At 39.4% G+C, this 13,997-nt stretch overlaps 2 protein-coding genes and 1 pseudogene across 4 annotated transcripts in view; 1 reads left to right on the forward strand and 2 right to left on the reverse strand.

Annotated features, from left to right (window-relative positions):
• UBR1 (ubiquitin protein ligase E3 component n-recognin 1) overlaps nt 1-13,997 on the reverse strand; it is a 152,574-nt gene that overhangs the window by 93,477 nt on the left and 45,100 nt on the right. For all 3 annotated transcript variants that reach the window (XM_027570929.2, XM_027570930.2, XM_027570931.2), the window contains exons 5-12: nt 12,817-12,947; nt 8,203-8,341; nt 6,752-6,814; nt 6,387-6,510; nt 5,962-6,069; nt 5,255-5,343; nt 2,925-3,023; nt 957-1,114 (exon numbers count right to left, since the gene is read on the reverse strand). In XM_027570929.2, coding sequence (XP_027426730.1) covers nt 957-1,114; nt 2,925-3,023; nt 5,255-5,343; nt 5,962-6,069; nt 6,387-6,510; nt 6,752-6,814; nt 8,203-8,341; nt 12,817-12,947 — 911 coding nt within the window. The remainder of the gene's footprint in view (nt 1-956; nt 1,115-2,924; nt 3,024-5,254; nt 5,344-5,961; nt 6,070-6,386; nt 6,511-6,751; nt 6,815-8,202; nt 8,342-12,816; nt 12,948-13,997) is intronic.
• LOC113909593 (WW domain-binding protein 2-like) lies at nt 8,584-10,624 on the reverse strand. The gene has a single exon (XM_035728091.1). It carries the CDS (start codon nt 10,603-10,605, stop codon nt 9,820-9,822), a length of 786 nt encoding a protein of 261 aa, XP_035583984.1. The 5' UTR covers nt 10,606-10,624; the 3' UTR covers nt 8,584-9,819.
• LOC113908673 lies at nt 12,090-12,644 on the forward strand (annotated as a pseudogene).

A 13,997-nucleotide genomic window follows, 5' to 3' on the forward strand; every position in this document is an offset into this window, starting at 1 on the left:
GCCCTAAACAGTCACTAAAAGAGGTAGACAAAATTAGAATGATTCTTCCCCCCTGGGGACTAGAAATAATTAATCCTATACACCTTGAAGCTCTTTACTTTAAATGGTAAACTAAACGAAATGTATTTTGTTTTAATATATTCTTTTTTTTCCCAAGATTTTATTTATTTTGACAGAGAAAGAGACAGCGAGAGAGGGAACACAAGCAAGGGCAGTGGGAGAGGGAGAAGCAGGCTTCCCGTTGAGCAGGAAGCCCGATGCCGGGCCCAATACCAGGACCCTGGGATCATGACCTGAGCCGAAGGCAGACACTTAACAACTCAGCCACCCAGGCACCCATTTAAAAGAATTTTTTGAAGCTTGTGGTTTACTGAATACTTGATATATCACAACCCTTATAATATTCACCAATTCTAAAATAAACGGAAACTTACTTCAAGTCCAACAATCCCAAAAGTGATCTATCATGTGATTCCAACTTTAGTTTAAAAGGAAATTCCATCCTTTTCAGCAAAAAAACTTAAGAAACCCCTGATGAGCATTAATAATTTGGTTGTATGCATGAAAAAGGGAGTTAAAAAGAAACTCAGATCAACAAGATTATCTGAAACTATGTACAAATAGACTATGTAAAAGGAACAGAACCAAAGTGCATGAGTGAGAGTAATTGGAAGGCATGGCAGTTATGACGGAGATTCATTTAGTGACCCCAAGAGACCCAAAGTTCCTGTAACAGGCCCCTCCTCAATACCTTCTTTGTTAACCTGGCTGTAACTCTCTAAGAAGCCTTCACTTAAAACATTTATTGACATGAGACAGTAACAGTTCTTTGTACTTGCCATCATTATAAGGAGAATTCTAAATAACCAAAAGAATCGGAAGTTTATTTATAAAATGGAATATATAAGCACATTGTGATTAACAGGTACCCTTACCTTTTGACTTGAACAACTTACTTTAAATCACATATTACTGCATATACTCTTCCCAATTTGTCCTGGCTATAACCCTGGAAGTTGAATTTATTGTTCCTGTCCAAGTATTCAGGCAAAACTTCTAGTAGGGTTTCAGTAATGACAGAAATAACATTCTGTTCTTCAATAAGATGTCGAGCCTGCAGAATATTTCAAGAATATTCTTTATTATTAACTCATGATTGTATGGACTTAATTTATTCATTCATTTGGTTGGTGAGTCATTTTAAATAAATGTTTCAAATAAATGCATCAAACACAGTCCTTAGTCTCACAGAACAGCAAATTCAGAGAAGTTATTTTCTAAGAGTAAAAATTCCCTACTCCTCAGTAACACCTGTCTGGACACTCCAAGCCCATCACATAGGTTACCTACATAAATGTTCACCAACGGTAATCACACAATGAGCAAAGTAGGACACAAATACACTTCATGACTTCTATCATATTACTATCTATTCTATCATATTACTGTTACTATCTCCCTGTCACTCCTAATCCACTGTCTCTTCTCCATCCTTTTCTCTGGCCTTTTAAATGGGAAAGTAAAAATATTTAACCAAACTATCCAGAAGAAACATGAAAAGTAGTAGTATTAAAAAAAAAAAAAGAATTCTCCACTCTCCTCCCAAGCCTATACACTACCATATCAGCACCTATTTCATGCAAATGCTTGTGAGTAGTCTCTCCTCCTGCTTTGTTTTATCTTAATCTATACCCCTGCCCCCAAACAATAACTAAAGAATAAAAGAATAGCAAAAAAAGTAGTCTGGGTATTGAAGACAGGGCTCCCAAGTTAGTCTAGAATCTGAGAAACCAGTTCTGGACTTCACCTTCAGGGATCAGGACTATTGGACAATGGTCATGACATCACTTCCACTCCAAAGCGATCTTGTCCTCGGGTCCCACTAAAGTGTACTTCACATGCAGATACCACTGAATTATTATTCAGTCTTCCAAATGAAATTAGTGCAATATAGTACTGACATTGTTTTAATTTGATTCAATACTAGGCAAAGTTTTTTTTTTACTTTTTTGTTATGTTAATCACCATACGTTACATCATTAGTTTTGATGTAGTGTTCCATGATTCATTGTTTGCATACAACACCCAGTGCTCCATGCAGAACGTGCCCTCTTTAATACCCATCACCAGGCTAACCCATCCCCCTCCCCCCTCCCCACTACAACCCTCAGTTTGTTTCTCAGAGTCCATAGTCTCTCATGGTCTCCCCCTCCAATTTCCCCCCCTTCATTTTTCCCTTCCTGCTATCTTCTTCTCCTTCTTCTTCTTTTTCTTAACATATAATGTATTTTTGTTTCAGAGGTACAGGTCTGTGATTCAACAGTCTTATACAATTTACAGTGCTCACCACAGCACATACCCTCCCCAATGTCCATCACCCAGCCACCCCATCCCTCCCATCCCCCACCACTCCAGCAACCCTCAGTTTGTTTCCTGAGATTAAGAATTCCTCATATCAGTGAGGTCATATGATACACGTCTTTCTCTGATTGACTTATTTCGCTCAGCATAATACCCTCCAGTTCCATCCACGTCGTTGCAAAAGGCAAGATTTTATTCCTTTTGATGGCTGCATAATATTCCTGTGTGTGTGTGTGTGTGTGTGTGTGTGTGTGTGTGTGTGTGTGTGTGTACACACCACATCTTCTTTATCCATTCATCTGTTGATGGACATCTAAGCTCTTTCCATAGTTTGGCTATTGTGGACATTGCTGCTATAAACATTGGGGTACATGTGCCCCTTCAGATCTCTATATTTGTATCTTTGGGGTAAATACCCAGTAGTGCAATTGCTGGGTCGTATGGTAGCTCTATTTTCAACTTTTTGAAGAACCTTCATACTGTTTTCCAGAGTGGCTGCAAAGTTCTTAAAAAGCAAAATAGGTTTTATTTGCAAAGGTTGCAAAGAAATGATCAATACATACCAGAGTAGGAACAGTAAACATCTGAACTGAGAGTGCAGTTACTGATATACTTCTGTCATGATCATCACTGATATATTCTTTTTGCAGCTGTTTATAATACTGAAAAATATAGTAAGTGGAAAATCAATTATAAATTACTGAAAACTTTTAAAATCCCAATTTTAATAGCTGCTGATTTATTTCTATGCATATGATTAGAAGTATTATAATTCCTATTTCTTAAGATGTATTTTTTAAGTAATCTCTACACCCAACGTGGGGCTTGAACTTACAACCACCCCAAGATCAAGAGTTGCCTGCTCTACTGACTGAGCCAGCCAGGTGCCCCTGTAATTCCTATTTCTAAAGGGAAGATGGGGCGCCTGGGTGGCTCAGTTGGTTGGGTGGCTGCCTTCGGCTCAGGTCATGACCCCAGGGTTCTGGGATCGAGCCCCACATCAGGCTCCTTGCTCAGCGGGGAGCCTGCTTCTCCCCTGCCTGCCGTTCTCCCTGCTTGTGCTCTCTCTCTGTCTCTGTCTCATGCTCTCTGTCAAATAAATAAAATCTTAAAAAAAAAATAAAGGGAAGATAATATAGTGAACAAAAATATATCAGAGAATAACAAACGAAAGACCAAATATGAACTCAACTACCCAATCTAGCAGAGCTGTAAGTGAAAACTATAAAAAGACAAAAAACAAAACACACACACGTAAGAGTCATAGAGGACTGTGGTGGTGCTGTATATCCTTTCTCTAAACAGAATCTGGGACAATCTTCAGCAGATTTTATTGCAGTGGTGTAGGACAGAGGCAATATTCTAAGTATTTAAAAACTGATAGGACCCAGAAAATCAACCAATCAGATTCAATCCAAACTTAAACAGAATGGATGCTGGCTGCAAATAACTTCTTAACTATACTGATGCATACCAGCCAAAAATCAACCCTGATATAGTGGGAAACAAAAATAATAATACATCCACTCATGTACAAGCAGAGTTTCAGATCCTTGACCTACATATTTAATTTTATCCACTAGAATTTCTACAAAAAAGTAACCATGGTATAAAATAATCTCATTTAAATAGAGAGAACTGCTTTTGTAGAAGAAAAAAAGTTCATTTCAGATCACAGATATGGTCCAATATTCTAAGAGTTTTAGAAAAACAGAGTTAATAGCTTGAGTTGTTACATCTTTCAAGAAACTAAATGTGTTACTTTTAACACTCTACTTGTAAAATCCAGCAAGTACAGGTATCTTGTCCCACGGTATCATTTGCCTTCAACAGTCATTATTTCATTCTCTTTTTCTAATCCTATCCTGGATCCTACCTCTGACCTGTTCTAATTTTTACAGAACTGCCTGCAACTCAAAATTAGAGGAAACAAGTATTTATTGATACCTTTTTCTTTTAATGTTATTTCATTTTTATATATAATATATGTAACATACACACACACACACACACACACACTTATTTATTTATTTATTTATTTATTTATTTATAAAGTAGGCTCCACACCCAACATGGGGCTTACACTCATAACCGTAAGATTAAGTCACATGCTCTATTGACTGAGCCAGCCAGGCACCCCTTGGATACCTTTGTATAAGAAAAGTAAAAGATTCAAAAAGTACCTGTCATGTATTTACCTTGCAATCTAACTTCAGAGACAGAACCCTCTCCCCACAAAATATATATATATAAAACAATGTAAGGGACAGACAATAGATCAATAAAATATCAAAAAACTGTAAGTTTTATCTTTATGTTTTAGCCTCAGTTAAGTAAAACTCTTGCTCGTCTCATTCCTGCCTCCCTTTAGCATGCGTATCTGTTCCTTTCCCATGCTATGCCTTTCAACTAGTCACTTCTACTCTTATAATTCTACTTGTTATAAAACAGACAAATGATAAAAAAGAATGAATGCATGTGTAATGTGATAACTTCCTATTGCTCTGTCCAGGCAAATAATAGGTCATTTTCCACCTACCTCTTCTCCAAGACTACCGCTTCCATACTCCCAAATGTGAAAATGAATGGACTTTTGACAAAGAAATACATTACAAACTGAGAATTCTAGAGGGGGGATGGGTTAGCCTGGTGATGGGTATTAAAGAGGGCACGTACTAAATGGAGCACTGAGTGTTATACGCAAACAATGAATCATGGAACACTACATCAAAAACTAATGATGTAATGTATGGCAGTAAAAATGTAAAAAAAAAAAAAAGAAATACATCACAAAATTAAACTGATTCATAATTATCTGCTTTGTTTCTACAACTTCATTTCCAAAATGGTTTTCTTTTTCTATTATTGATATCTATTTATAAAGAGCAATTACCTTCACAAATTCCATAGCAAAGAATTTTTTGTATTCCATCTCCATAAAAAAACTGCTGAAGATCAATTCGTGAAGGATCTTACGGGCACCTAGAGATCATTTTTGGGGGAAGTGGAAGAGTATCACCAAGGCAAAAAAAACATTCCAGCTATTAGAAGTGGCAGAATATTATAAAAATATTTCACATACTAACAGACCTCAAGAACTCAAATATGAGTAGCATTTATCACAATAATAGCTAGAATTTAAAATACATACATATAAGCCTTTTTCCTCTCTTTCTGCCCCTCCGCTTTGCCTTACTTCACTTTACCTTGCCCAAGCTTTCTCCATTCCTTTTTATTCTATTTCACTCAAAATTACTCTTACTCTGTGTCTTCCCTTTTCCATTTCCTTAAGCCTTTTTCTCACCTTTCACTGTATGTTCTGCATTTGGATTTTAAAAATGAAAATTAACATAGCTTTAACAATGGCACCAAATGAATATATACACATACTCTTTTTTACTGGCCCTGACTAAACGAAAAAACACTATAATTAAAAGTATCCTTAAGTTTTAACACAGAAGACTACATATTGATTGGTTAAATTTTCTTAAAGCACAATATCTTATCAATCAAGAGCACTGGTTTAATAAAAAAGATTATATATAGCTCCACTTTAAGGTCATGCTTCATGGCAAGCAGCATAAGCAAAGATCCACCTACCTTTATAAAGTTTTGCATCCCAAAGCATTAATCTGCTTATGAGACAGGGGTTCTCAGAGCCAGGTTCTTCTCTAAGGCATGCTTGGCAAAAGATCTGTCTAAAGTCACCTACAAACAAAAGAAGTCACATAACTTTTATTTTCATAATATTCCTCCCAAAGTATGTTTCCTACAATAACATGTGAAAAAATTAACATTAATCTTCCCAGCTTAATATCAAGAATAATTCTGTCAACATCAAAGAATCAAAAGCTGACAAAATATTATTTATGGCATTTTGTGATACAAATCTGAAAATTAATCAAAATGTATAAACCAAAAATGAAAAAGAAATTCTGTTTTATACTCAATGACATTTTCAAATTCATGGTTATTTCAAAAACCAGTATTTTATGAGAAATAAGAAAAATAGGCAATATGCTTACTTGAATAGCTCATAATTTTGTTCATCCAGGAGCCAAGACGCAAAGCAAATTTCTGATGAGCCATAACTTCAGAGTGTAATACTTCTACATGAAGTGGATGTTGAGAGACATTTTCTGAATGACTCTACAAATGAAAGGAATATTAAAAACAAAACACTAATTTTAAAATTTGTTTTAACTAAGTAATCTATTCTTCAAAAAAAATCTTATATAACACTTACAGTTTCAAATCTCTGGGTCTAAATGGCCCAATCCTACCTTTACTTAGGATACCAAACCACTTCAACAATGTGATTATTCTACTTCGGCTCTTGTAATGTGAATTCCTCTTACAATTCTCTTTTGTCCTTAATTCAGAAAATTACCTTTATATCTTCCTTTGCTTCCTGGCAAGCTGCAAAAGCACCTGCTTTGACAGCCCGACGACCCTAATTATAAACAAACATGAGAATTAAGTAGTAGAATGACAATCCCAATCAATAAGTAATATGTAGCCCAAAGGCCTAATGAGCTCTTAATTATTAATCATTTATCAACTGCCTAAAAGTAGTAAGATGGGCAATACCTGGAAGATAAACATAAATGTTTAACATCTTTATGAAACTTCAGAACTTTTGATACTGCTAGCAGAGAATATACTTTAGGATGCTGGATTTCCCGCTTGGCAAGAATGTTAGTTCTTCACTTCCTATAGTGTACTCTATTTCTATCCAATAATAATAATTTAGGTTTTTACTAAAATCCTGCTTTATGTTTTAAATACTTTTCATGCAGGCGCCTGGGTGGATCAGTTGGTTAAACGTCTACCTTCAGCTCAGGTCATGATCCCAGGGTCCTGGGACTGAGCCCCATGTCAGGCTCTCTGCTTGGCAGGGAGCCTGCTTCTCCCTCTCCCACTCCCCCTGCTTGTACTCTCTCACTTTCTCTCTCTCTCTCTCTGTCAAATAAATAAATAAAACCTTTAAAAAATACTTTCCATGAATGAATTTACAAGTTCCTCAACATGTGTTCCACAACACACTTGGCATCCACTAGTGGATGACAGGTGTGACCAGGATATTGATTCCTCAAGCCCTAGCACCACTACACTAATTACTAATGCCATGCTGCTTCTTCCACTATATTACACTCCTCTCAAGGACAAGGATTAAGTTAATATTCCCTCTATATATCTGAGGAACACATTTTGCTTTGGATAGATATTTTTTAAAAAGCCGAACCACAGCATCAGTATTATGCTAAAAATAGTTGTAATAATTAAAAATGTCAAAATTAATGCATTTATTCATATGCTCAATAATTACAGAATGCTATTTTATTATTGTTTTAAAAGATTTTATTTATTTATTTGACAGAGAGAGACACAGCGAGAGAGGGAACACAAGCAGGGGGAGTGGGAGAGGGAGAAGCAGGCTTCCTGCCGAGCAGGGAGCCTGATGTGGGGCTCAATCCCAGGATCTGACCTGAGCCGAAGGCAGATGCTTAACGACTGAGCCACCTAGGTGCCTCTAGAATGCTATTTTAATAAATAATTATAGAAACAAACTAAAGTGGACATTCTTAACTACTTTTTGCCAAATATATTCAGTAACTTTATAATTACTTAGAATAAAAGAAGAAAGCTAATAGTTTATCTACAATTACAATACACAGAAAAATCAAGTTTTAACCAATTTACCTAGAATATAAGGAATAAAAGAAGAGTATGATTGTTCCTAACACAATACAAAAGAGCACTTGTCAAGGACTCAGTCAACACCTGACTCCCAGGAAGCTGATATGGGGGAGCATAAGAATTCAAATGAAGCTCACAAACCTCTTTGTCTATGGCAGTGGTGTGCAACTGGGCTTCTGCGAGCTCACAGTCAAGAGCTCTTTGTAGACTGTATATGACATGGTCATATGAATGGTGTTCATCATTGAAAAGGACACAATAGTATCTTTCATTTTTCTCCCTGTTAAAAAATAAAAGATATATATTCAGATACTGAAATAAAGGAAAATGTAAAAAATAGACTAATACATAACATATAACCACAGTGTAATTTCTTATGTATGAGAAAGTACCACAGCAATACTGATAAAGGATGTTATTTTAAGTGTTACAGTGCCATGAAATTTTAAAAACCCTGATACCATTTCATTTTTTTATTACCTCCAGATGTAAATTATTACTTTCAGTTTAGTGGCAATATGGTTTTTTTTTTTTTTTTTTTTTTTTTTTTAGTGGCAATATGTTTTTAATACTACTCTTACTGCGGCAAAGGGAGACAGCCCTAGGCTCAGGACCTTCAGATAGGCAATGATAAATGGTAAGATTTTATTAACACTTAGTTTTGTTTTTTTTTTTCCCAGTCACTTCATTTTTACTACTTCATATTTTCAGCAAACAAATCAAGGTGCAAACAGGGTTTATTTCACATTAATATATTAACTGGGTTTTTTTTGTTGTTGTTTTGTCAAATAAATAGGGAATTCTCTTTAAATAACCATCTCCTCACTTCACGGCCAGTCCAGAAGCAAATGAGAGCAAATTTTAGTGCATCCAAGGGGCATATCACCAATTAGGCATGAAGCTTAAAGGGAAGAGAGCAGGGTGAGGGGCTGATGAGAGGTCATGGTCAGCACACAGGCTCAGGTCAGGGGCCTCTGTTCCAGCCCACCCCAAAGCCCCCAAACAGTATGATGGAATGAACATGCATTCTCCAGTCTGAGAAGCCTCTTCTAGAGGGAAAGGAGAGAAGGTAGAGGGAAACAAAAGCCAAAAATACCTGGAGGGAAGCAGCCGCCCAGCCCAGTGCCGCCCACCACTTGGAAGCTCAAGTTAAAGCTCCAAAAGTCAAAGTGGTGGCAACAGGTGACCAAGGACAGGACAGGGAGGTGAAGGTGAGCGTGACCTGGCTGGAGGCTGGCTGGGATTGGAATGTGGGCTGACCGTCCGGTGAGAAGGTCGCCTTCCATGGGGAGGCAGAGACCAGAGTGGAGGGAATGTGAGGGGGGCCCGGTGGGGGCCCTCAGGAAGACGCGAGGCTGGTCTGAGGGAGGTCACAAGGCTGAATATAAATTGGATTCCAAAACGAGGGAGCTGGACTGCGGTAGAGGAGGTGGCCAGAATCCTTCCATGGGCATGAAGCTACTAGAGCAAGACAGGAGCGAGATGGATGCCCACGCTCCTGAGCAGAGCCCCAGACACGGTGAGAGGGAAGCGCATCCAAGCGGCGCCGTGGGCTCCGAGCTAGCTTGAGAAGCGGGGAGGCACAGCTCCCAAGTCAAGGGGCCCCCCCTTCCCTCAACACCAGTCCCTGCTAAGTGTTTTATAATCAGACCTGGAGGAAGAACAAGGCCCTTCCGTCACCCCCCTAGCCCCAGCCTCAGCCCCAAGGGGAAGGGAAGGGAAGAGTGACGAGGGATAGGAGGCAGGGGCAGGAGGGGTCTACTGGGTCTTCTTATCTTCTGGGGGGTAGTAAGGAGGTGGCGGAGGCTGGTTCGTGGGCATGTAGACGTTGTGTGGGTTGCCCGGGTTGTAATAGGCGCTGGCCGCTGCTTCTGCAGCCTCGGCTTCAGCTGCAGGAGTGGAAGGGACATCAGGGCCGCTGACTGGAGGTTCCATGGGCCCAGGATAGGGTGGTGGTGGAGGCTGCACATATCCCATGGCCCCATCCATCATGGGAGGTCCTGGATAGAACTCAGGTGGGGGCGGTGGATAGGGGTAGCCAGGAGGGCAGGGGTACATTCCATTGGCGATGGGCGGGGGAAAGACATAGGCCCCGCTGGGCATGTGAGAATACCCATAGGCTCCATTGGGGGCTTCGCCTCGGGAGGCTTGAGATACCACCTGTAGCATCCGCTGTCCAAACTCGATGGCGCCCCCTGCCGTAAAAGTCAACTTGTATGACGCAGAGCCTTCCCAGCCACCTCCTGCTTCAGCCTGCACCGTTCCTTTGATGTAATTTGCTCCAAACACGGGCTGCTTGATCTCACAGTCCTTCATCAGATAAAACGGCATCATGAAGGACTGCATGGCATCCTTGCCTTTGGACAGAAAGATGACCCGGTACGGGGTAAGGTAGACGGTGCCTTTCTTGGTCCCTTTGAAGGCCTCGGGCACGTTCTTCATGTCACTGAATGTAAGTTCCACATGATCATAAGTCATCAGAATGCTCTCGGTGTTGTTGACGATCACTCCGCCGCCCTCTGAGTGATTCTTGTTGAGCGCCATAGTCTCTCGGAAAAGGGTCCCGAGACTCCCAACACAGTGCCTTAACACTTAGTTTTTATTGAGTTTGTTTTTGCTTTTACTTTCTACTTACTTGAAGTGATACTGGTTTTATAGAACATTTAAGTTTAACAAAAAAAAAGGTGTACAGATTGAAAGTGCTAGCACTACCATGTGACTGAGGGACCTCAGGCTGCTTAAACTTTTAAGCTTGCTGAGATGACAGTGCCTCTTCCATCTTTAAAAAGAGTATAATATCTACATTCAAGAGTGGTGTGAGGATCTCATAAAAAATGTGAAAACAATTGTCATAGGCTACACAAATGTCAGATGTTATTATCAGTTTTAAACAGTTTACAGTACGCTTTTATAATATACTCAATCCATCTCATAACTCTAAGCTCAGGTCTGTTAGAGCTCAGGAAACAGGGGTGCTTGGTTGGCTCCATCGGTAGAGCATCTGGCTTTTGATCTTGGGGTCAAGAGTTCAAGCCCCATATTGAGTGCAGAGCTTACTTTAAAACAAAAACAAAAACAAAAACAAAAACAAAAAAACTTCTCCATGGTCACAATGCCAAAAGCAGTTAGAAGGCCTTAAACTCAGATCTATGAATCTGAAGTCTGGTGCTGCTATATATACACTCAAACTCAAGCAACTCTCCCTTTTCAGGCAGGCAGATTGCTAGTATCATGTTTACCAACACAAAGTTTCTTTTTCTTTTTTTTAAGATTTATTTATTTATTTATTTATCTGAGAGAGAGGGAGAGGGAGAAGCAGACTCCCTGCTGAGCAGGGAACCTCATGTGGGGGTTGGATCCCAGGACCCTGGGATCATGACCTGAGCTGAAAATAGACGCTTAAGCAACTGAGCCACACAGGCACTCCAACAACACAAAGTTTCTTAAAGAGTTTAATTGACATTATCAGATATCTGAAATTAATGCCTTTTTGGATGCAACCTCTGATGACCTTTATTTCCCCAAGCAGTTTATGGCCCACAAAGAGTCAAAACAATACATTTAATGTCTTTATAAATTAAAATTCTTAATTCTATCTCTTCCTAAAACAAAAAAATCCGTAAACTCAAAGAACAACAGTATTTAAATATGTGATGCAATTTTGTGAAATTCATAATATTACATGGATAGAAAAATTCCCATAAGGCCCAAACTGTATCTTCATATCAGATCTGGAATTCTCTTGTACCTTTATAAGTTAAGAGCAAATCTGTCACTGAAAGACTTATGGTTGTTAGAAATTGCTGGGTTTTAGTTTTAAAATGTTAAATCCCTACAACTAGTAGGGAAATAATCCTAGGTATCAAAGCACATGGTAAAGGGCTATCTTCTTATTACCATCACAAACCTCTTGGGGAATCTGGAGGTTGGTCTAGGACAGGATCAAACTGGGCAATTTACTTCTCTTCTGGGATGAGTAGCTGCTAGGTCCTTATAAATCATTCAGAGTAAGACCCCCAGCCCAAATAATGAAAGAAAGGCCTTCATCCCCGCCATGGGCTGAGCTAATCCAGAAGAAGCTACAGGGAAAGAGGGAGAAATATCAGCAGCTACAGGAAGACTTGAGTAAATCCATGTCAGGGCAGCAAAGCTTGAGGCACAACTAACAGAAGGTAATATTGTGAAGGAGGAGCTGGCCCTGCTAGATGCGTCCAACATGGTCTTTAAATTTCTGCATCCTGTGCTGGTCAAACAGGAGCTGGGAGAGGCTCAGGCCACAGTGGGGAAGAGGCTGGACTGTATAACAGCTGAAATTAAGCAGTATGAATCCCAGCTCCGGGACCTCGAACGGCAGTCAGAGCAACAGAGGGAGACCCTGGCTCAGCTGCAGCGGGAGTTCCAGCGGGCCCAGGCAGCCAAGGCAGGGGCTTCTGGGAAGGCCTGACCCCGTAGTGGGGGAAGGGGAGGGGAGGGAATGAAGCAGCTCTAGGGTCTATACTGTAGCTAATAAAATGTGAAAACACTGGGGTGTTTTCTGACCAAACAAAAAGACCCCCCAAATGCTCTTTCTTAAAAGTCAGCAGCTCCTGTTTAGGGTCTTCTTTTGGCTTACCTTTTGTTAGTGCCTATGCAGAGCATCTCATATAAATGGACATTTTGGAAGTATTCTCCAAAGAGAATTCTCTACATAATTGTTATAATGCTGATAAATTATAATCATTGCTAAAACTTCTCCCTTTTGAAAAATGTCCTCACCTTATCTGGAGTTCAGGAAGCAGTTCTTTTTCCTCTTCCCATATAGTCATTTCTACAATGTATTTTATCACTGAAGGGAATATTTTCCGGGCTTGGGCAATTACCTCTTCATTCAATGGACAACGTAAATTCTGTAAGACAGTATAGAAAAAATGTAACTACCAACATTGTATACAAATAAATGGATAAGAAAATGTTATTAATTTGTAATTATTTTAATAACTTCATTACACCATCCTTCAGGAACAAATTCAAGTTGAGCTCAAGAGGGTTGTTATTCACATCAGTTTACCTTAATTCCTTGTGGCCAAGTTGGTGCTACAGATAGAAAGGAAAGGAGACAGAACACAGAGTCCCCTTTTTAGTGATGCTCTCCCTTATGAATGTTCTCTGCCTTTCCGAGTAGCCTAATTATGGTAATATCAGAGAACATCTGGTTATCCCTTAGACCTTACAAAAAACTTTTCTCATTATTTCAACTGATCCTCATACCCACTCTGTAAGAAAGGGAGAGAGTTAGTGACATTTTTAAAAAAGATTTTATTTACTTGAGAGAGCGTGCGCAAGAGAGAAAATGAGCGGGGGGTGGGGGGTGGGGGGGTGGGGGGGGTGGGGGGGTGGGTAGGGAACGGGAGAAGGAGGCTCCCCACTGAGCAGGGAGCCCAATGCAGGCTTGATCCCAGAACTCTGGGATCATGACCTTAGCAGAAGGCAGATGCTTAAAGGAATGTGCCACCCAGATGCCCAAGAATTAGTGACATTTAAAGGATAAGGAACCCATCCAAGGTAAAAGAGCGTATAAATAGCAGAAATGACAAAACCTGAGTCTTCGGCTCCCACAAAAAACCATGTTCTCTTTATTACAGACCACTACCTCCTTAACAAAAGGCTTGTTAAAATCAATCAGCTAAAAAATCCATTCAAATGCTCTTTTGATTTTGATATGAATCAAAACCACAATGAGATACTTCTTTATACCTGCTACAGTTACTATAATAAAAAAGACACACAATAACAAGTGCTGGCCAGGATGCAGAGAAATTTGAACCTTTATATACTGCTGGTGGAAATGTAAAATGGTGCAGGCAGTTTGGAAAATAGTCAGATAGATGCTCAAAATATTTAGCATAGTTATATGACCCAGAAATTCCACTCCTACATAACTATCCAAAATAAATGAA

The sequence above is a fragment of the Zalophus californianus genome, chromosome 6 (genome assembly GCF_009762305.2).
Source record: "Zalophus californianus isolate mZalCal1 chromosome 6, mZalCal1.pri.v2, whole genome shotgun sequence".
In the NCBI taxonomy this organism is placed as follows: Eukaryota; Metazoa; Chordata; class Mammalia; order Carnivora; family Otariidae; genus Zalophus; species Zalophus californianus.